Source organism: Notolepis coatsorum (genome assembly GCF_963971535.1).
Source record: "Notolepis coatsorum genome assembly, chromosome: 12".
In the NCBI taxonomy this organism is placed as follows: domain Eukaryota; kingdom Metazoa; phylum Chordata; class Actinopteri; order Aulopiformes; family Paralepididae; genus Notolepis; species Notolepis coatsorum.
The window spans coordinates 17,018,683-17,040,641 of NC_140176.1; the positions used below are offsets into that span (position 1 = coordinate 17,018,683).

A 21,959-nucleotide genomic window follows, 5' to 3' on the forward strand; every position below is an offset into this window, starting at 1 on the left:
TAAAGTATGTTTGCACCACATAACCGTCTGTGTGGTAGTGAAAGGGTTAACCACTTGCCGTGTGGCAGCGAAAGGGTTAACCTTCTGTATTGTCACAGTGAAAGGGTTAACCCTTTGGTAGTGTGGTAGTGAAAGGGTTAAAGGTCAGTGATACATCATCATATATCATGGAACATGCCCGAGTTTACCACTGGTATTTATGACTTTGTGTATTATCTCAGAAATTCCTGACTTTACGAGCTGAGGAGGACCGGCCAAACGCACCACCTGTGTTCTGTTGATTTAGCTTGTGTGTAGAGAACATGTCATTGCATTATGCTATATGTAATTTTTCACACTGCTTACATGAGCGGGACCTCACTGCCAGCCAGCCAGATTTTGCTCTTATATTGTGCTCAGGTTGGGATTCCTTTCAAAGAGCAAAATGGCCACCGTGTGAATATGGTTAATACTGATTCCATTGTCTGTCAATGCCTATATATTGTATTACATATAACAACGAAGAGTCTTTTGATTCATGGAGCTTCTAATTGGAATCATATTTACTGTATAACCAAGCATGCATCAACTGTACACGGCACCAGCTTGGTGCCTTGTGACATAGGATATCTAATTACCATAAATAAAGTTTTATTAATCAGTTATTCTTTTGTAATTTTTTCTGTGTGAAAGACTAACTTTCTCCCATTATCTATGTATACCGTACGTGTGCAAGAGACATAACAAATGCATTCACTCATGAGACATTTATTACCATAACACCCAAAGCCGACACACACACACAAACATGTACACACACACATTCAACGTATAGAGCTCCAATGGAATTCACACTCATTCACAACATCCAAAACAAAAGTGCAAGAGCTATCGATTGTGCATAGCATTCACTCGTACCAGGGAAGGACAGAACAAACTAAAAGTAAACCAAAATACTAAACAAAATAAAAGCTTAAATGCTTTGAGCAAGCCACCATAAAATCATTCAGAAATGTCATTGCATTGCTACAGCTGTAAACAATACACAGAAGCACAGTCGGGGGGGAGAGAGAAGATTGTGTGACATTCAGTGGTACACTGTACGAGGGGGTACAATAACATGACCACGTGTCCGCTTTGTCATGACAACGTCTGTCGTCATGTGAGCAAAGTAATCACCTGAAGCATGGTGGAGTTTGTTCATTTAACATTATGTGGTTAGGTGGTGTCTGGGTGTTATATCTTTCTTATATCTAATATTTACAAGAGTCATAGATTTGATCATTCTCTCATCACACCTCTCACGTTATACCATTCCAGACCGAATTCAAAGTAACCATTGCTAAAGGTGATGTACTTGTCTTGTTATTTGTGGTGTACAGAGAGAACCAAAGGTGATACTGAAGGTCACTCGTTCTTGCGTGTTGTGCGGTCACAGTGGACGCCACCATGTTTCACGTCACAAATCCTTTCCCTTCCGCCAACCTCCTCTGTACGTCCTCTCTGGTCGGAGGACAGTAAAACAGGAAACACCCCCCCCTCTCAGGTGATTCTTTAGTCCTCCTGGTCTTCTGCATCAAAGCCAGGATTGGCTTGTCCTCTGGACCTCCTACCTCTGGAGGAGTATTGGTCCACCGGTCCTGACTGGTAGCCGCGCTGGTTACCATCACCGCCGTCCTCAAACTGGTTTTCATACGGCTCTCCGTCCTCATTTCCATACTGGTTCTCCTCGTGGTACTGGCTCTGCTGCTGGTAGTCGAAGCCCCTCTCCTCCGGGGCGGACCAGCCCTGATAGGGCTTCTCCTCCTGCTGCTTCGGGGCGGAGCGCTCGTCGTCGGGGGCGAAGCTGTCGTCGAGGTTGTCGTCGTAGCGCTGGTAGGTGCTGGTCTGGGCCTGTTCCTCGCGGGCGCTCAGCTCCAGCGAGCTGTGCCACATGCCGTAGCCGCCGTAGATCAGTAAACCTGGGGATCGACCATAACAGTTCAAATACACACACACACACACACACACACCAGTCTACCAGTTCTACTGTAGCCAGCAAGCTGAACAAGCTGGTGAAGAAGGCTAGCTCCGTAGTGGGTGGTGAGCTGGATAATCTAGAGGTGGTGGCTGAGAGGAGGATGAGGAAAAAGCTAGAAGCCATCCTGGAGACCCCTCCCAAGGCTCTTCTACCAAGGGCTCGGACGGCCGGCTCTGCTGCCAGGAGAATGAACGGCGTCAGAACTCGAGAACAACTAGAGAGATGACTCCTTTTCTCTGCACAACACGCACACCACTTCAAATCTTGTACTATCTTGTATCTTGTATATTTTGTACTTTTTATATTGTATCTTATAGTTGTATAGTATATCATCGGAATGTGAAGCTCTGTATCCCCCCCCCTCCCTGTATCCCCCTCCCCCCCATGCTGCTTTGACACCTGAATTTCCCCAAGGGGATTAATAAAGGATAATTTTATCTTATCTTATCTTATCTTACACACACACACTCTCGTGCCCCTCGTAGCAGGCACACGTTGCGTAACCTGAGGAGATAGCTGGTGGAGATACAGGAGATGGGAGGAGAGGGGGGGGGGGGCTGAGCAGGGAGGAGTCACTGCTGCTCATGGGAGGAGTCACTGCTGCTCATGGGAGGAGTCACTGCTGCTCATGGGAGGAGTCACTGCTGCTCATGAATTCCAGACGTCGGGGGAAACTTTCCCCTCTCTCTCCATCTGCCGACCAACTGCAGATGTAACACAGAACGACGTCTGTCTACGCCACTTGAACTACGGCGTGTTCTATTCTCATTCGAGCACCTCCCCAACCAGTATTACGAGAGCAAAATAAATAGCTTACATAATGCCAAAAAACGAAATAATATTAAAAATATATAAATCCGAGAACGGGCACATTTGTCCTTGGCAAACGATTAACACTTATAACCAGTATTCCGCTATACTCACCGATGAAACACCAGACGGCGAATCTGGTCCAGGTGAGGGGAGACAGTTTGAGCATGAGGTAGGAGTTGACCACTATCGCCGCCGCGGGGACAAACGGCACGCAGGGCGCCATGTAGGGCAGGCGCCGCCCGCTCTCCGGCTGCCGCACGATCACCGCCAGCAGCGAGGCCATGACGCCGGCCATCAGCGTGGCCACGAGCCCCGAGACCACGGCCCCGGCGCCGCTCCCCTGCTCCACGCCGAATATCACCGTGGCCCAGAGGAGGAAGGAGAGGAAGAAGAGGACCAGGGTGCACCGGGTCACCGTGCGCCCGGTGGCGGGGGTGGGCCGGGCCGAGGCATGGGGGATGCCCAGCCTCGCCCTCAGCGTGTAGTAGTGGCCTCCCAGGAGCCTCTTCAGCAGGGAGGAGGGGCCCGTGTTGAACGCAGAGTCGTCGCTTTCTCCCTCGGTGCCGCCGGCGTGATAGGAGCCGTCGGCCGCGCGTCGTTCGGCGCTGCGGTGCTTCTTCGGGCCGCCGGCGTCCCCCCCCTCCTCCCCCTCCCCCTCCCCCTCCCCCGAGGTGAGCGTGTCGACCGGGTCGGGCTGGTAGCGCAGCAGCAGCACACACACGCTGACCAGGGTGTAGGCCAGCAGCGTGCCGATGGACATCATCTCGATCAGGTCCCGCAGGCTGACCAGCAGGGCCATCAGGGCCGCCAGGCTCCCCGAGACCAGGCAGGCCCACGTGGGGGAGTGGGTCGCCGAGGACACGTTGGCCAGGAACCTGCCGTGTAGGTTATATCATATCAGTGGTGCAAACACAGTGTGTGTGTGTGTGTGTGTGTGTGTGCGTGTGTGTGTGTGTGTGTGTGTGTGTGTGTGTGTGTGTGTGTGTGTGTGTGTGTGTGTGTGTGTGTGTGTGTGTGTGTGTGTGTGTGTGTGTGTGTGTGTGTGTGTGTGTGTGTGTGTGTGTGTGTGTGTGTGTGTGTGTGTGTGTGTGTGCCAGCGCTTTCAATATCATTGCCGTCTTGAGGGTTGAATGTACCTAGCGATGTCAATAGAATGCTTGAAAAAGAGAACACATACTATACTATAGGTCAACTAGAATGCCACTCACAGAGATGCCCACACCTGCACCCAATCACTCAGGCAAAGCCTGCGGCAACCTGAGCTTTATATTAATTTCAATGGAATCAACCGATTTGAAAGATATCTGAGGATGCAGGTCATTGTTGGCCTCCTGTCAAATCTATGTGCGAAGTTTCATCGGATCAAAACTGTAGGAGTTATGGCAGAGTAATGTGGACACAGAGACACACACACACACACACACACACACACACACACACACACACACACACACAGATCACAATACCCCCTTGCCAGTGTACTTAGTGTGCGCAGGTGTAATAAAGACAAAAATAACACATCAACAGCCACAAGAAAAAGCCACAAGTCCAAAGTGTGACGTGCTGGTCACCTGAAGAGCAGTCCGTCCCGGGCCATGGCGTAGATGACCCTGGGCATGGGGAACAGAGAGCCCAGCAGGGAGACGGTGAGGCCCGCGATGCCGCCCACGGCCACCGTGTACTTTCCCCAGAGGAAGCCGTGCACAGCAAACATCTCCATGAGGGGCGCCGAGCCGTCGATCAGGTCGTAGGGCACCATCAGGGTCAGGATCATGCTCACCTGGAGGAGGAGAGGGGAAGGGAGAGTGGGTAAGAAGAAGATAAAGGATCTGAAATCAATTCCTCTTTCTCCTTTAATAGTGTTGTTTTGCCCTCTCTGGGGTTGAAGGGGGCCAGTGGGGGCCGGTGGGGGCCAGTGGGGGCCAGTGGATGTGACAGGGGAGGATGGAATTACAGAAAACGTATTGTAGCGACCCTGGTATTGAGGTCATTGGTCAGCCGGGCTGTCACTCTGCTCTCTACCAACCCGGGGCTGGCAGGTGACGCTGCCTGCGGGTTGGTGGAGTGGAGGAGGGGGTAGGGGCTGACCGACAGAGAGTCTTTGAGTGAGTCTGAGATGGTACCTGCAGAGGTGATGCACCCAGTTCAAGTATTTCGGTAATAATAAACCGGCAAAAGCAACCGAGTTGGTGAGTCGTTATTAGCAGATGCTACAGTATATAAGCCAATGTAAAATTGGCAATTTTATAAGTTGTAATTGATTGTAGAAATACATGATTGAGCAAAACATGTATAATAATAATAATAATAATAATAATAATAATAATAATAATAATAATAATAATAATAATAATAATAATAATAATAATAATAATAATAATAATAATAATAATAATAATAATAATAATAATAATAATAATAATAATAATAATAATAATAATAATAATAATAATAATAATAATAATAATAATAATAATAATAATAATAATAATAATAATAATAATAATAATAATAATAATAATAATAATAATAATAATAATAATAATAATAATAATAATAATAATAATAATAATAATAATAATAATAATAATAATAATAATAATAATAATAATAATAATAATAATAATAATAATAATAATAATAATAATAATAATAATAATAATAATAATAATAATAATAATAATAATAATAATAATAATAATAATAATAATAATAAATAATAATAATAATAATAATAATAATAATAATAATAATAATAATAATAATAATAATAATAATAATAATAATAATAATAATAATAATAATAATATAATAATAATAATAATAATAATAATAATAATAATAATAATAATAATAATAATAATAATAATAATAATAATAATAATAATAATAATAATAATAATAATAATAATAATAATAATAATAATAATAATAATAATAATAATAATAATAATAATAATAATAATAATAATAATAATAATAATAATAATAATAATAATAATAATAATAATAATAATAATAATAATAATAATAATAATAATAATAATAATAATAATAATAATAATAATAATAATAATAATAATAATAATAATAATAATAATAATAATAATAATAATAATAATAATAATAATAATAATAATAATAATAATAATAATAATAATAATAATAATAATAATAATAATAATAATAATAATACAAATTAATTGCCATTTACAGAGCTCCTCTCCTTCAGAGTCTGCTGTATGTTCATGGTATTGTGCAGGAATAGAGGCCTTGCACAGAATGTTTGTGTAATTCTCTCTCTTCCAGTGGGGCGACAGTGGCTCAGGAGGTAGAGCGGTCGTCTGGTAGTCGGAAGGTTCCTGCATGGTTTAGATTCCTGCTCCTCCCAGGCAGCGTGTCGAAGTGTCCTTGAGCAAGACACTTAACCCCTAATTGCTCCCGATGTGCCGGTTGGCGCCTTGCGTGGTTGCCTCCGCCGTCTGTGTGTGAATGTGTGAGTGAATCGGTGAATGTGAGGAACAAAAATTGTAAAGCGCTTTGGATAGAAACGCTATATAAATGCACCCTTTACCATGATTGCTATGTTACAGGCAGCCATGCTGGAAGATAGAGACCTACACAAACATTCTGTGCAAGGCCTCTATGGAGTAGGAATTGCCGCGTGTGTGTGTGTATGTGTGTGTGTGTGTGTGTGTGTGTGTGTGTGTGTGTGTGCGTGTGTGCGTGCGTGCGTGCGTGCGTGCGTGCGTGCGTGCGTGCGTGCGTGCGTGTGTGGGTCCTAACTGAAACGTAGGCGGTGAGGCAGGTGACGAGCGAGGCGGTGATTGCGTAGGGGATGGAGGTGTTGGGGTCCTTGGCCTCCTCTCCTGTCGTGGCGATGATGTCGAAGCCAATGAAGGCGTAGAAACAGGTGGCTGCGCCCTGCATCACCTGCACAGGGTCAAGAGATCACCGTGGTTACAGGAATGCCCATTTGTTCACATGGCAATTAGCCATGGTGGACCACACCACCATTTTCACGCCCGCCCCCCCCCCCCCCCCCCTCAAAAGTATTCCAAACCATTCAGTTAAATGGGGTGTCCAGGTTGTATAATTAGTGAAACATTATAGAATAAGTCTGATTATTTTCAACCTAGACCTTATGTTTCTATCATCTGACGACACATCAATTGATTCCAATTTGACAAGTAAATGTTATCCTACAGTAGGTTGGCAGCGTCTCTACCAGCAGTGTAATTTAATCCAAAGGGAAACCAGTCAGATGTGCCCTTTTTAACTGAAATGGCTTAAAGGTGCTATAGATAACATTCAGCCACTGACTAGATGCTATAGATAGAGCACCAGCATGTCATTTATCCAATCAGGTGCATTCCATGTGGGGAAATGGGAAGTAGGGAGGGGATACATGCACGCGAGGAAAAGCATTACTTTTACGTACATTTCTAAAAGCTCTGTGGATGTATTATAAACATTTAAAAAAGATTACTCTACATACAAATGTTATCTATAGCAGTCAACTCCAACACCCAGAATAACACAACTTGACTTCTGGTCGGAATCAGTCGGTATGAATGGCGCCAGATCGGTATCGGTATAGAATTCATATCATCAGCCACCCGCAATCTGCCACCCGCACGTAAAAACATGTGGAGAATGCAACAAACATACTTGCCTCTCATAATTAGGAAATGGTGTACAATTCAAGAAAGACTGTCAGGTTTTAAACTGTGGGTATCAAGCAGGAAAAAAGACTGCAAGGTTCTAAACTGTGGGTATCAAACAGGAAGAAAGACTGCAAGGTTCTAAACTGTGGGTATCAAGCAGGAAGAAAGACTGCAAGGTTCTAAACTGTGGGTATCAAGCAGGAAGAAAGACTGCAAGGTTCTAAACTGTGGGTATCAAGCAGGAAGAAAGACTGCAAGGTTCTAAACGGTGGGTATCAAACAGGAAGAAAGACTGCAAGGTTCTAAATTGTGTGACAATCTAACGGGAAGAAAGAATTGTTTTTTTTAGCCACTTTTTCTGTATTTTTCTCCCATCCCAATTTAGTCGTTATGCCAATTCCCCCCTCCCCTTCCTGGTCATTGCGCGCATGTGCCCCCCACTGGTCGGTCTAGGGAGCCCTGCAGTCTATCAGATGCTTCCTCCGATACATAAGAGACAGATAGCAGCCTCTTTTCACCTGACAGCGCGGACTCTCATTGGTGAAGTGTAGCGCGTGGGAGGATCACACTATCTTACCCAGTTCCTTCCCTCGCTGTGCAGGCGCCCTGACCAACCTGTAGGAGTCGCTGTTTACAACGACCAGAATACCACCCACCGGCTTCCCACCCGCTGACACTGCCAATTGTGTCAGTATGATGACCGCCCAAGCCGGAGGGACCGCTGACAGCCGGATTCGATACCAGTGTCTCTGCGGTGGTAGACAGACGCATTGTCCGCTGCGCTACCCGGCCGCCGGGAAGAAAGACTTGTTACGTTTCAAAGTAAATTTGTATTGTTATTATCTGCATTGTTTTTACCCTTTTTCTTATTCTCTGCATTGCTTTTATTCTATCTATTTTATGCTCATTGTATGTATTTTTTACTACCGTTTGGGCTGCAATTCTTGTATGGAAGGTGCTATACAAATAAAGTGTATTATATTATTATTATTATTATTATTATTATTATTATTATTATTATTATTATTATTATTATTATTATTATTATTTACTAATATATACTGTACACCCCACAAAACATTAGGAACATATTCCTAGGACTGAGTTACACTCCCTTTTCTTTAACTTGTTGCGGAGGTCAAGTCAGTCATCATTTTCAACTAGTCAACATGTTTCATGAAAGCTGTTACAGTAATATATTGTACCATTCATATGGGAGCACTAGTAATATGCTTGTGATATGTTTCAATGAGCCTGGGTCCCATGACAACAACAACAACAACCACAAAAAAGCTAATTTGGGTCCCTTATTTGAAACAAAATCATGATTTATATTACATTGTCATGAAGGACATAATAACGAATATTCCAATTTTCATCTAACAATGTAGTATTACTAATGTAATCCATACTATGAATTGCCATCATAAATCCACCTTTAAACACTACTATTCTATTTTATTCTATTCCACATAGAAATGGTGGGTAGTAGAGGCCCTTCACAGAATGTTTAGAATAGTCCTCTTTCCTCCATGTTGGGTTGGAAGATAACAGTTGATATGAAAGATATATCAAGAAAGATTTAATAACTTGGTGTTTTATTACTGCGTCTTGTAAAAATAAGTCACAGTAATATCATGCTTTTCTGGTGTTTTACCCACTCTACCACTGCACGGAAATTTGGCTTTTTCTTTCAATGTGGTTGCCAATGGTTACAGGCAGCCATGTTGGAAGAAAGAGAACCACCCAGACATTCTGCGCAAGGCCTCTGCTTGAGTTCAGGTGGGGTTCACCCTGCGCCACGTCCCCGACGATCACACCACGTTCACAGCAGCGTACCCCGGACCAGCCGTAGGGCAGGAACTGGCCGTTCTCCCAGTTGCTGGCGGAGAGGAAGAAGAGGCCGGCGATGACCATGAAGATCCAGACCACCAGGTTGACCACGTTCAGCACGTTGTTGAACCCCACGGAGTTGCGCACGCCCATGGCTATGATCCCCGTGACCAGCAGGGTGATCAGCAGAGCCAGCAGGTCAGGGTACGTGTCCTCGCCTTTACCTGGTGAGAGAGAGGGAGAGGGAGAGGGAGAGAGAGAGAGAGAGAGAGAGAGAGAGAGAGAGAGAGAGAGAGAGAGAGAGAGAGAGAGAGAGAGAGAGAGAGAGAGAGAGAGAGTCAACACTCTAATATGGACATGGTATTTGAGTGTGAGTGTGAGTGTGAGTGTGAGTGTGAGTGTGTGTGTGTGTGTGTGTGTGTGTGTGTGTGTGTGTGTGTGTGTGTGTGTCTGTCTGTCTGTCTGTCTGTCTGTCTGTCTGTCTGTCTGTCTGTCTGTCTGTCTGTCTGTCTGTCTGTCTGTCTGTCTGTCTGTCTGTCTGTCTGTCTGTCTGTCTGTCTGTCTGTCTGTCTGTCTGTCTGTCTGTCTGTCTGTCTGTCTGTCTGTCTGTCTGTCTGTCTGTCTGTCTCTGTCTGTCTGTCTGTCTGTCTGTCTGTCTGTCTGTCTGTCTGTCTGTCTGTCTGTCTGTCTGTCTGTCTGCATGAGAGAGAGAGAGACGGATGAACAGACAGACAATCAGACACAGACACACACACACGCACACACGCACACGCACACGCACACACACACACACACACACACACACACACACACACACACACACACACACACACACACACACACACACACACACACACACGCGTATGTCTAATCATTCCCTGGCACCCCTGATGTCTACTACTGACCCAGGCCTCTGATGGTTCCCAGGTGTGTTATCATGTAGTTGCTGATGGTGTGATTGGCCAGCGAGTCGAACATGCTGCTGAGGGCGGACGCCCCGGCCGCCGTGCCAATCAGGTACTCCAGGATCAGGTTCCAGCCAATGAAGAAGGCCACGAACTCCCCGACCGTCACGTAGCTGTAGGTGTAGGCGGAGCCCGTTGTCTTCGGCACTCGGACGCCAAACTCGGCATAACACACCCCTTCAATGACAATGATCAGAAAGCACTTTCTTATTCATCGAATACAATGAACGCACAGGCGGTTTTGTCTTGGTGACGAAATGTATAGGTACAGAGTATGGTACAATGACAACAGGACCGGACGTACAGTGCACAGAGATAGCAATCTCGTACACACCTACAAACAAAATACACCTACTGTACGTACACACCTACAAACAAAATACACCTACTGTACGTACACACCTACAAACCAAAATACTCCTACGGACACACCTACAAACAAAATACACCTAAATACACACCTACAAACTAAATACACCTCACTGATTCTTGAGAGTTGGGACAAAACATGTCCTACATAGAAAAGTCTAATTTATATAAAAAATAAAGAAATTCATAATGATTGACATACTGACAAAGTTACATCTAAAGGTATTGTGTATAGTGATGTTATGTTTTAGCACATATATTTGTTTTTTGGGGGATATTTGTTTAAATGTATAATCTGTGGTTAGAAGCTCCCATGTTAATTACCTTGTCCTCAGCAAGGGGTCACATTATTGACCAGCCCAAAAAAGCTTGAAAGACCTCTCCACGTGTGAAAACATACATATCAAATCAAAGATAAGGGTTATACATGTATAAAACAATGCATGCCATGAAACTCAAATAATATTGCCCATAGAAATCTACCTATCAAAGTTGGGTCCTCAGTTTATGTCAACTCTGTCAGACCTTTTCATAAACCTAATTAAATCAGGCAATAGCATGGCTAGCTCTATCCCTGAGGACCCCTTTTCCTTCCCCTGAATGTGGTGAATGCAACACTACCACACATGGTCTGGTAAGTTTTACACTTTTTGATATTTTAGACAAACAATGTCAATATTCCGATGGTCACAGCTGGAACATGTCAACACCGTCTCTCCGTTATTATACTTTAAAAAAAACAATAGTGGATTGAATTCAAGTGTTTCAGTGAGATTATTAAGACAGCTAGCAACTGCCAAAAAACTAGCTAGCTGCAGTGCACAATACAGGCTTGGAGGGAAAATGTGTGCCCTTTTGTCAACTCTGTCAGACGTCAACTCCATCAGATTGTGTGTCTGACGGAGTTGACGTGTAAGCTGACGGAGTTGACAAATCCATCAATAACCTCATAATATGCTATCATTATACTATTTTTGAACATGGTAAAGGATTTAAATGTTATTTCAGAGTTTTATCTGCACAGAAGTGTGCATATAATAGCATGCATTAGAGCATGGGCAGGCTGTGGTCTGCTTATTGAATAATTGTCTTACTTTCCCAGCACATGTGTTAATAAATAAATATAAATATATCACTTGTCTACGTTGATTGATTGATTGATGTAAAATATGGTGCAGTGTGTAGTTTTCACTACCAAACATCTACACTCTTGCCTCTTATAGAGCGGGGAAGGAGTTCCATGTTGCCCTTTCATATCCCAGAAGGGATACAAGACAGAAGAAAACAGTTATTCTTGTTATTATACTGTTTACTTAGATCATCAGAGCAAAGGTGCACGGTGGTAAACTGTGGATATTTGTTAGGTTTTAGTGAGTTTTTCCTTACCTTCGCGTGGGGTATGTCTGGGAGTGCTTGCATTCTTTCATTTATTTGCATTTATTTTAAATTTGTTGGACCTTATGGTGTTCTTGTTCTGTTCTTGACTTATTGTTATGTTTCTTCTTGACTTGTTTAAAGAAGACGTGTACGGCCCATGGGGACATTAACGTGTGTTGTCGGGCCTTACAAATAAATTTGATTTGATTTGATTTCATCTTAATATCTTTATAATAATTCTTAATATAGGACTGGTTCATGTGTGTCTAGATTGCTGCATCATCCTTTCTCTGACTTTCCATCCATAGTATAATACATTATGGTATGGAGTGATCAACAGGATAATTCTTTGCTAGTCAGTTGTCACAATCTTATCAGTTGTAATTAAGGATGTCAAAGTTAACACAGTATTAACGCGTTATCGCCCGATTCTATTAACGCCACTATTTTTTTTAAACTCACGATTAACTTTTAAGATTATTATTATTTTTTTATTACTAGACTTCACTCAGGTGTATTATTGATGCTCTCATTGATACTATGTTTGTTTCTGAAGTGTATGTGTGTGTGTGTGAGATATATATATAGAGAGAGGGGGGTGAGAGAGATTAGGAAGGGGCAAGAGTGTGAGGTTTTGTCCGCTGCTCACCAACTTTCTCTGTTTTCTTTAAGCCTACTGTTAGAAATTCCCTTCTCACTCACTCTCTCTAGCCCCCACCCTCTCGTTCTTTACTCTCGTTTACTCTCAGTGGCCACACCTGGACTATTATCAATTACCTCTCGCACCTGTGGTGGCAGGCTAATTAGTTCCCCTGTGGGCTTTAAATACCAGGGCTCTTCCCCTCGTTTCGGCGTGGGGTCGTGTTGTATTCATGCTGAGTCATATTCTCTAACATCTAGACTCTTTCGGGAGATCCTCTGGTCTACCAATGCTGTATATGGATTTCTCCAGCCTTGAGATGTTTTGCTCCAGCCTTCGTCTGCTGTCGCCGTAGCCTGTGGAGGAGACTGTTCTGCGCTCCCTGTAACTTCCACGGGAGGCACCCCAGCGTTCCACTGCAGACCCCAGCGCAGCTGTTCGTCCTGACGCACATCTAGACCAACGCGCATCTTCCGGACCCTCGGGCTTGGCACGCTCTCCAGTCTCCAGCGCGCAACGCGCATCTTCAAGGGCTTGGCACGCTCTCCAGTCTCCAGCGCGCAACGCGCATCTTCAAGGGCTTGGCACGCTCTCCAGTCTCCAGCGCGCAACGCGCATCTTCCAAAGATCCTCGTGCTTGGCACACTCCTCCTCGCAGACGCACCCCGATGCGTCTCTCGGTTCCGACGCGCACACCAAGGTGTGGCGCGCACTCTGTTCCTCGGCTCCGACAGCGGCTACCCGGTGGACGACACCCTCGCCACCGCCACTGTTCCGACGCGCACACCAAGGTGTGGCGCGCACTCTGTTCCTCGGCTCCGACAGCGGCTACCCGGTGGACGACACCCTCGCCACCGCCACTGTTCCGACGCGCACACCAAGGTGTGGCGCGCACTCTGTTCCTCGGCTCCGACAGCGGCTACCCGGTGGACGACACCCTCGCCACCGCCACTGTTCCGACGCGCACACCAAGGTGTGGCGCGCACTCTGTTCCTCGGCTCCGACAGCGGCTACCCGGTGGACGACACCCTCGCCACCGCCACTGTTCCAGCACTCTGTTCCTCGGCTCCGACAGCGGCTACCCGGTGGACGACACCCTCGCCACCGCCACTGTTCCAGCACTCTGTTCCTCGGCTCCGACAGTCGGCTACCCGGTGGACGACACCCTCGCCACCGCCACTGTTCCAGCACTCTGTTCCTCGGCTCGGACAGCCAGCCACCCGGTGGCGATGCCCTCGCCCCGCTGCTGTCCTTGTACCTTTACGCATACGCCTGGGTGAGTTTGATTGTGATGTCACTCACCCAGCGTAGTGCCCTTGCCCCCGTTCCCGCTGCTGTCCCTGTACCTTTACGCATACGCCTGGGTGAGTTTTGATTGTGATGTCACTCACTCAGCGTAATGCCTTTTGCCCCCGTTCCCGCTGCTGTCCCTGTACCTTTACGCATACGCCTGGGTGAGTTTTGATTGTGATGTCACTCATCCAGCGTAATGCCTCTTGCCCCCGTTCCCGCTGCTGTCCCTGTACCATTACGCATACGCCTGGGTGAGTTTTGATTGTGATGTCACTCATCCAGCGTAATGCCTCTTGCCCCCGTTCCCGCTGCTGTTTCCTGTACCATTACGCATACGCCTGGGTGAGTTTTGATTGTGATGTCACTCATCCAGCGTAATGCCTCTTGCCCCCGTCTCGCTGCTGTTCCTGTACCATTACGCATACGCCTGGGTGAGTTTTGATTGTGATGTCACTCACCCAGCGTATTGCCTCCTTTAGTTCTCACTTAGTTATTAGTTTGGACATTTCATCTCCCACTCTGTTTTGTTCTCTCGTGGATATTATTTTGGACATTTCATCTCCCACTGTGTGTTTGTTCACACGAAGATAGTATTTACTTTGTTACTTTGTTATTTGGACTGTTCTGCATCTGCTCTGTTTGTTCCCTTTGAATATTAACCCTCTCCTCTGTTCTGCAGAGCGGCCCAGATGTTTTCCCACCAGTCCCCAGTTCCTCCCTGTCCCCAGCCCGCCTCCGCGGTCCTCTGTCCCCAGTTCCTCCCTGTTCCCCAGCCCGCCTCCGCGGGCCTCAGTCCCCTCTGTCCCTGTTTCTCCCCTTTCTAGTTCCACCTAGTTCCTGGTCCCAAGTTCTCCCCTTCTAGTTCCACCTAGTTCCTTGTCCCTAGTTCTCCTGTTCCCCAGTTCTCCTGTTCCCTAGCTCTCCTTGTCCCGACTTCTCCTAGTCTCTAGTTCCTCTGTTCCTTTAACCTTCCCCTAGTGTTCCTTTAACCTTCCCCTAGCGTTCCTTTAATGTTTCCCCTAGCGTTCATTAACCTTCCCTTAGTGTTCCCTTTTCCTGCCCGCCTCTTAAAGGCACCTAGTTTTTCCCCTCTTGTTATATTCCTGTATTTGTGTTATCCCTTAAAGGGACAGTGCCCTTTTTCCCTGTCTCTCAATAAATATCTGTTTCTTGGCAAACCATCATACCTGTCTTGTGTTGTGCGATTGGGGTCGGTTACAAACCATAACAAAGAGAGAAAGAGAGCCGGGAGAGTGTGTGTGAGAGAGAGAGGGGGGGTGTGTGATTACTCAGCCCTTGTGTGGGTGAATGTAACAAGTTCCTAACGTTTTCTTTCCCCTATTATTTCATGCACACTTTATTCATTGTTATAAATTATTATTTTCTTTTAAGTTATTTTGTGCATCACTCTGTTTTGAATTTGATGCAATGCATGAGGGTCATCATTTTGTGTTAAATGGCTGCATAAAGCAAGCATTTGTTGACTCATGTTGATAAGATAAAACTTGGAACTTGAAAAATATCTGTTTAAGGTAGATAAAAAAAGATATGTTAAAAAAAATGCGATTAATTCATGATTAATCACGAGTTAACTATGGACAATCATGCGATTAATCACGATTAAATATTTTAATCGATTGACAGCACTAGTTGTAATATACCCTAGGATTATTGGAATGACTGTCTTCTTGAATTTTCTCCCACTGCTTCCACTGAACATGGATTTTGTCTGCACAAGCCAGTGTGAAGATGTTTGCAACATCTAGTTGTAGAAACTACGCACTGCAGCTTTAACATCAATCAATCAATCATGTTTAGTAAATAGACACCTGATTTTATAGTCTTATTCTAATACATTTTCATGACTTTTGTATTATAGGAAAGCATGGCTAGACAGAAATTGTCAGTTGAGGAGCGAAGGAGAAGAAATAGAGAGTACCAATGAAAGAGAAGAGAAAAATTACACAGTGACGAAGAGAGCAAACATGCCATGCAAGAGCAGGAAAGACAAAGGTGGAAAAAGAGGGTTCAAGACAAAAAAGTTATAGAAATAGACAAGATGGGAGACAGGGCACAGAGGTATCGGAGAAAATATTGGAGAGAGGTCCAGAAAAGGTGCAGATAGAAAAGGTCCTGTGAAGGTGCGGTGCTGGAGGCAAACACCCCCCCAGATCAGGATATTCTAATCTAGATAACAATGCCAGACAGCGCAGAGAGTCTCTCAGACAGGAACAGAAACAAAGTAAAACACGAAAAAGTCATTCAAGAGAAATACAAACTTTAAAAGAGAAGATTACAAATGTAACAAAGCAACAAAACAACCTGAGAAAAACAATAATGTGCTGAAAAAAGGCTACAAATACATCACCACTGGACTCTCCAGGCACGGAAACAAAGATTATGCTATCAGGAAGCAAAGTAAGGAATCAGAAAATCCAAAAAGCCCTGCTATTCCACCACATCCTCAGAAGAGAGCTGAAGACAAACAAACAAACTCCTGGCCCACGGAGCCAAAAAACCAGCACTGAGTGTGTCATCAGGCACGATTCTTAAAAAGTATCGTCTTCTTCAACAAATGAAAGACTTTGGGTTAACCTACAAGTTAATGAGAGAAAGGGAGCATCCTCAGAAAAAGCCAACATTCATACAGGGTGTAACACAGACTGTCCAGGATTTCTTCCTGAACTCTGCACGTGTGACGATGTGTGATGATGGATAGTGCTAATGATGGCTTTGTCATTATAAATGATTTCCCATATCTTTTAAAATCTTCGAAAGGGGATGGGTACATTTGGACATTTTGCAATACAAAATGATGTAGGTTAGAGTTATCCTATCCCAAAAATGTACTCATATTTAAATTCCCCATTAAGAAACACATCATTTAGACACCTTGCATGTTAGGATTTCCTTCAGATTCATGTTGGCATCCATGTATGGCGAAGGCCCGGACTAGCCATCGGGAGCTCTGTCTGTCTGTCACACACACACAAAGGGAGCCGCATGTGATTGGTGGAGGTGGGACCAGGCCATACAACTGATTGACAGTTGAGATGGCGAATGGAATGGCAGATGGCACTTCTGCAAAATGACAGGGAGAGACAGCGAAAGACAAAACATTTCAAGCATAACCTGCGCTTGAAAATGGACAGTGAGAAAAGAGGAAGGGTGGAGCAGAGAGGGAAAGAGAGAAAAATACATACTGCTTACTGCTTGTATTTCAGATGGGAATTACTGGAAATGAAATGTTTCAACACTTCAACAGTGAAAAAAAGAGGAAGCATGGAGCAGAGAGGGGAAAAAAAAAAAAAAAGCTAACTAGCTAACAGCTAATGTTACCATGCATCATCATCATCCCCTGTCACTTTTTCCCCCCATAAATCTTTTATTCAACTTCAGTCCTGATCATAACCATTTTAAGTTTTAATTTTTCTTGTAATGTCAGATTAAAAATGAAATACTCTAACTTTTCTGATAAGAGTTGTTAAGTCTGACATTACAAAAACTAAAAATCCATCAAAATCAGTGTTGTTGCTAATCATTGACACATGATGATTATAACAATTATTAGCCTGTAATAATCCCCCCCAGAAAAATCCACTTTGCATTTGATATATTGAAAATATTTAAATTTGTGTGTTTTTTTTAACAATAATTTGTGATGCCATCACAAACAATGGCATTTAAAGGGTAAACATTTTAAAAGTCCTGCACCAGCATGCAGGGAATTAAGTCTTTGTAACAAAAATCTTCCTGGTGGGGGACCCCCAGACCCCCTGCTTAAGAATTTGCCTGACTTGGGCTATACTTCGCACTATATTTCCTGGCCTGAATAATTCCCCCAGTCCGGCCCTGCGAAGGGGTGAAAAATTGTCAAATCTGCCATTTTGAAATCCAAAATGATGTAAGTTAGAGTTATCATATCCGAAAATGTTTCCTATATTTGAATTCCCCACAAGAAACACATATTTTAGACACCCCTCATGTTAAGATTTCTTTAAAATTCATGTTTGCACAAAAGTATGGCCCGCCATAATATGATGACCACTGGTGGCTAGCCAAGACCATCGATGTGGATACTGATCAACAAGATGTGAAAGTGGAATTTCTGCATCCCCATGGTCCAACAGAAAAGGTTCTGTTTCTGCCCAGTTCAAGACATCATAGTGAAACTAATCGGAAATGCAGAAGGAAATGAAGAGGAGAAGTGCAGGGTGAGAAAGTGGAGATCAGGAAGTTGTGTAGAGGAGGTAGATGAAAACAGGGACGAGAAGAAGGGGTCCTGGTCTCCATTACTGTTTTTGTTGTTGGAAACAGTGCATTTTGTAATAGTTGGAAACGGTGTATGTAAAGTTTGTTGTTATTACAATTGAGTTAACAAAATGTTCAGTATAAGACAAGGAGTTATTAGTTCTTATCATTGTCACTTCCATCTGTTTAAAAAAAAATGCATGTGTTCATTTATCAGAGATGCATATACAATTTTGTCAACTCTGTCAGTTTCTCGTCAACACTGTCAGATCTTTGTCAACACCGTCAGATGTTTGTTTTTGTTAATTCTGTGGAAAATACAAATTCCTTCTTCAGTTTATGTTGTTTAAGTAATAAAGGAGCATCAGATCTTCATCCTCTTGTCTTATTTACTTAATGATCTTTTTTTTTATCATATCAAAATTAAAAACAAAGTTTGAAAATGCAAATATTTCTAAATCTGGGTTTTCAGAATAGTGTGAAATTACACCTGAGGTTTATATATTATATTTAATTGCATACCAGAGTAACTAAACACTATTACAACATACTTCAGAACTTTAGATTCTTGTTGGACTGGAATAATTAGAATTATATACTTTTTTGTGTGTCTGACGGAGTTAACACAAATCAAGTTTCAAAGGGAAACATGTGAATTTGTTGAAAATGTTTTTCTATGTAGAGCCCGCACCTTTACATGGTTAAATAGCTCAGACCTTTATCTACACATGAATATACAACTCTAATCAATATAGTGTGCATTCTCAAAATATAATATTAAAAAGTGTTTTGTCCCGACTCTCAAGAATCAGTGACCTACGTACACACCTACAAACAAAATACACCTACTGTACATACACACCTACAAACCAAAATACTCCTACGGACACACCTACAAACAAAATACACCTAAATACACACCTACAAACAAAATACACTTACGTACACACCTACAAACAAAATACACTTACGTACACACCTACAAACAAAATACACCTAAATACACACCTACAAACAAAATACAGCTACGTACACACCTACAAACAAAATACACTTACGTACACACCTACAAACAAAATACACTTACGTACTACATACACACCAAAACCAATACACACTGTACCTCTGACATATTACAGAGTAATATGAGGGTATCGAAATCTGTCTTGTGTTTTGTTGCGTCTCACCTGACAATATGGAGGCCATTGCTGCGATAATGAAGGATAGGATGACGCCCGGCCCAGCCATCGCCTTGGCAACAAGCCCGGCGACCACGTACATCCCTGTGCCGACACAGCTCCCCACCCCTAGTGACACCAGGTCCACGGTCGTCAGGACCTTGGCCAGGCCGACCCCCGACCCCTCTGTGATCTCGGTGAGGTCGTTCGACCCCTGACCCATGCTCCCCACGGGCTTGGTCCGCAGCAGGCGGGAGTACGTCCCGTACCACGCGTCGGCCCAGGCCACCCGGCTCAGCCATCCTGCCATCACTGCCCCCCCTTTCTGTGTATGTGTATCTTCTCTCTCTCACTCTCTCTCTCTCTCTCTCTCTCCCCTACTCTTCCCCCTAATAGCCTACTATACCCTTCTCATTATCCTCTCTCTCCCTCTTCCTCTTCTCTCCGTTCTCAGTTGGTGTTAGTGGCTCCCTCGGCATTAACACTGACATTCTGGGGGAAAAAAAGAAAAGAAAAAGAAAACAAGAACAGAAAGGAGACAGAAACAATGTCTTTGAGTTGGACGACCACATGAGTCAGTTTATCAGAGATCTCCCATCCCTCAGAGATATAGGAGTTCCTTCCTAGTGTTGTGTGTAGCATTGAAATAAATGGGAGTTCTATGCAATGGGCACAGAGGCCTGTGCTGCATTGCGATGCTGTGTCCATTCAAAGTCGGCGGTCGGAAGATGGGAAATTGGCATTACAACTTCCATGCATTCCAATGTCCAGCTTGGAAATACAGTGGGATAAACAATGGATATGTAAAATATGTTGTTTATCTAAGGGAGAAGCACATGACCCTGGTTTATGAGCACAATACATGCTGAGAGACTAGGCTACCACTTGTCTTGGAGGGGGGCTTCCCACTCTCCAAGACATTTACAACAAGCGGTGCATGGGCAAGGCTAAGAGAATAATAAAAGACTCCAGCCACCCAAACAACTGCCTCTTTGAACTGCTGCGGTCAGGCAAGCGATACCGGAGTCTCATGGCAAGCACAGAGAGACTCAGAAGGAGCTTCTATCCCCAGGCCATCAGGATGCTCAATGAACAATGAACAATAAGCAAACCATCAACACACCCACAGCGCACACTCACTTAAATAAACAACACACTGTAGCACCCACTTTACCACTTTAGACACACTTTACACTTTATATTTATATTATTGGTAAGGAAATTGCACATCATTCTCATTCCTTATTGCACCTCACCACTACAAGGTGGCACCACAAGCTAAGCTATACCGCACCATTTTTGTACCAGCTGTACATACTGTATATATATACACTGAACAATTTTGTTGTTTACACTTGTTTACGTACTTGACTTCTTGACTTTCTATTTTATACGTATTATACTTATTTTATACTATCTTGTTATTATCTAGCACACTCTCAGGAGCAACACAGAAAGAAACATTTCATGCAAAGTATTCTGTACTCTGTATGACAACTAATAAAGAAACTTGAACTACCACACTGGTATTGACGAGAACCTTTCTTCAACCATCTTCTAAAGATTAAAACAATTAAAACAAGTTTATAGTGTATGTTGCCATGTTGATGTTTTCCTAGTAGGAGGTCGGATTTTTCTTAGTTCCGACTTCAATGGAATGCACGGTGCATTAAAACTTAAAATGGTTATGATCAGGACTGAAGTTGAATAAAAGATTTATGGGGGAAAAAAGTGACAGGGGATGATGATGATGCATGGTAACATTAGCTGTTAGCTAGTTAGCTTTTTTTTTCTTTTTTTCCCCTCTCTGCTCCATGCTTCCTCTTTTTTTCACTGTTGAAGTGTTGAAACATTTCATTTCCAGTAATTCCCATCTGACTGTTCTGTGAAATACAAGCAGTAAGCAGTATGTATTTTTCTCTCTTTCCCTCTCTGCTCCACCCTTCCTCTTTTCTCACTGTCCATTTTCAAGCGCAGGTTATGCTTGAAATGTTTTGTCTTTCGCTGTCTCTCCCTGTCATTTTGCAGAAGTGCCATCTGCCATTCCATTCGCTATGCACCATAAGAGTCAGTTCCATGTTGTGGACGTCTCTTGTCTCACGGACCACGGTGCACTGATGATACCCTCATCTTGCACCTTGACCTTTTTACACTGCCTACTTGCCCTTATGCACATGCCCAGAGTCAATTATATTGTTATTGTTTGTTAAGTAAATATGATTAAATATTAAATATTATTGTTTACACTGCCTATTTTCTATTCTATTTTTATTTTTTACTTCTCCACTGTACGATAATTTTACGACCTGTATCATGTCTTCTACTAACTGTACCTCCCCTCCCCCCTCCCTCATGCTGCTATGATGCCTGAATTTCCCCCAAGGGGATCAATAAAGGAATATCTTATCTTATAACCTGGTGAAGTTATCTTTTCTCCTCACCCACTTGTGCGTGACTCCCTCTCTAAAACATTAATGAACGCCAGAGATCTCCTTTCACAGTGGAAACCTGTATCCATAGTGGAACTATACTCAACCAACTTCTCCACCCAAACAGGGCTGGTCCACCCTATAA

The 21,959-nt window shown here is 43.6% G+C and overlaps 1 protein-coding gene across 1 annotated transcript; it reads right to left on the minus strand.

The window, feature by feature from the left end:
• Positions 1 to 1,533: 1,533 nt before the first annotated feature.
• On the minus strand, positions 1,534 to 19,695 carry LOC311237777 (putative cationic amino acid transporter; the record flags this gene model as incomplete). Its single annotated transcript, XM_084325755.1, has 7 exons — positions 1,534 to 1,940; positions 2,924 to 3,687; positions 4,384 to 4,592; positions 6,599 to 6,745; positions 9,319 to 9,536; positions 10,218 to 10,454; positions 19,395 to 19,695. 7 exons carry the CDS (start codon positions 19,693 to 19,695, stop codon positions 1,534 to 1,536), a joined length of 2,283 nt encoding a protein of 760 aa, XP_084181881.1.
• Between the last annotated feature and the right edge of the window lie 2,264 nt (positions 19,696 to 21,959).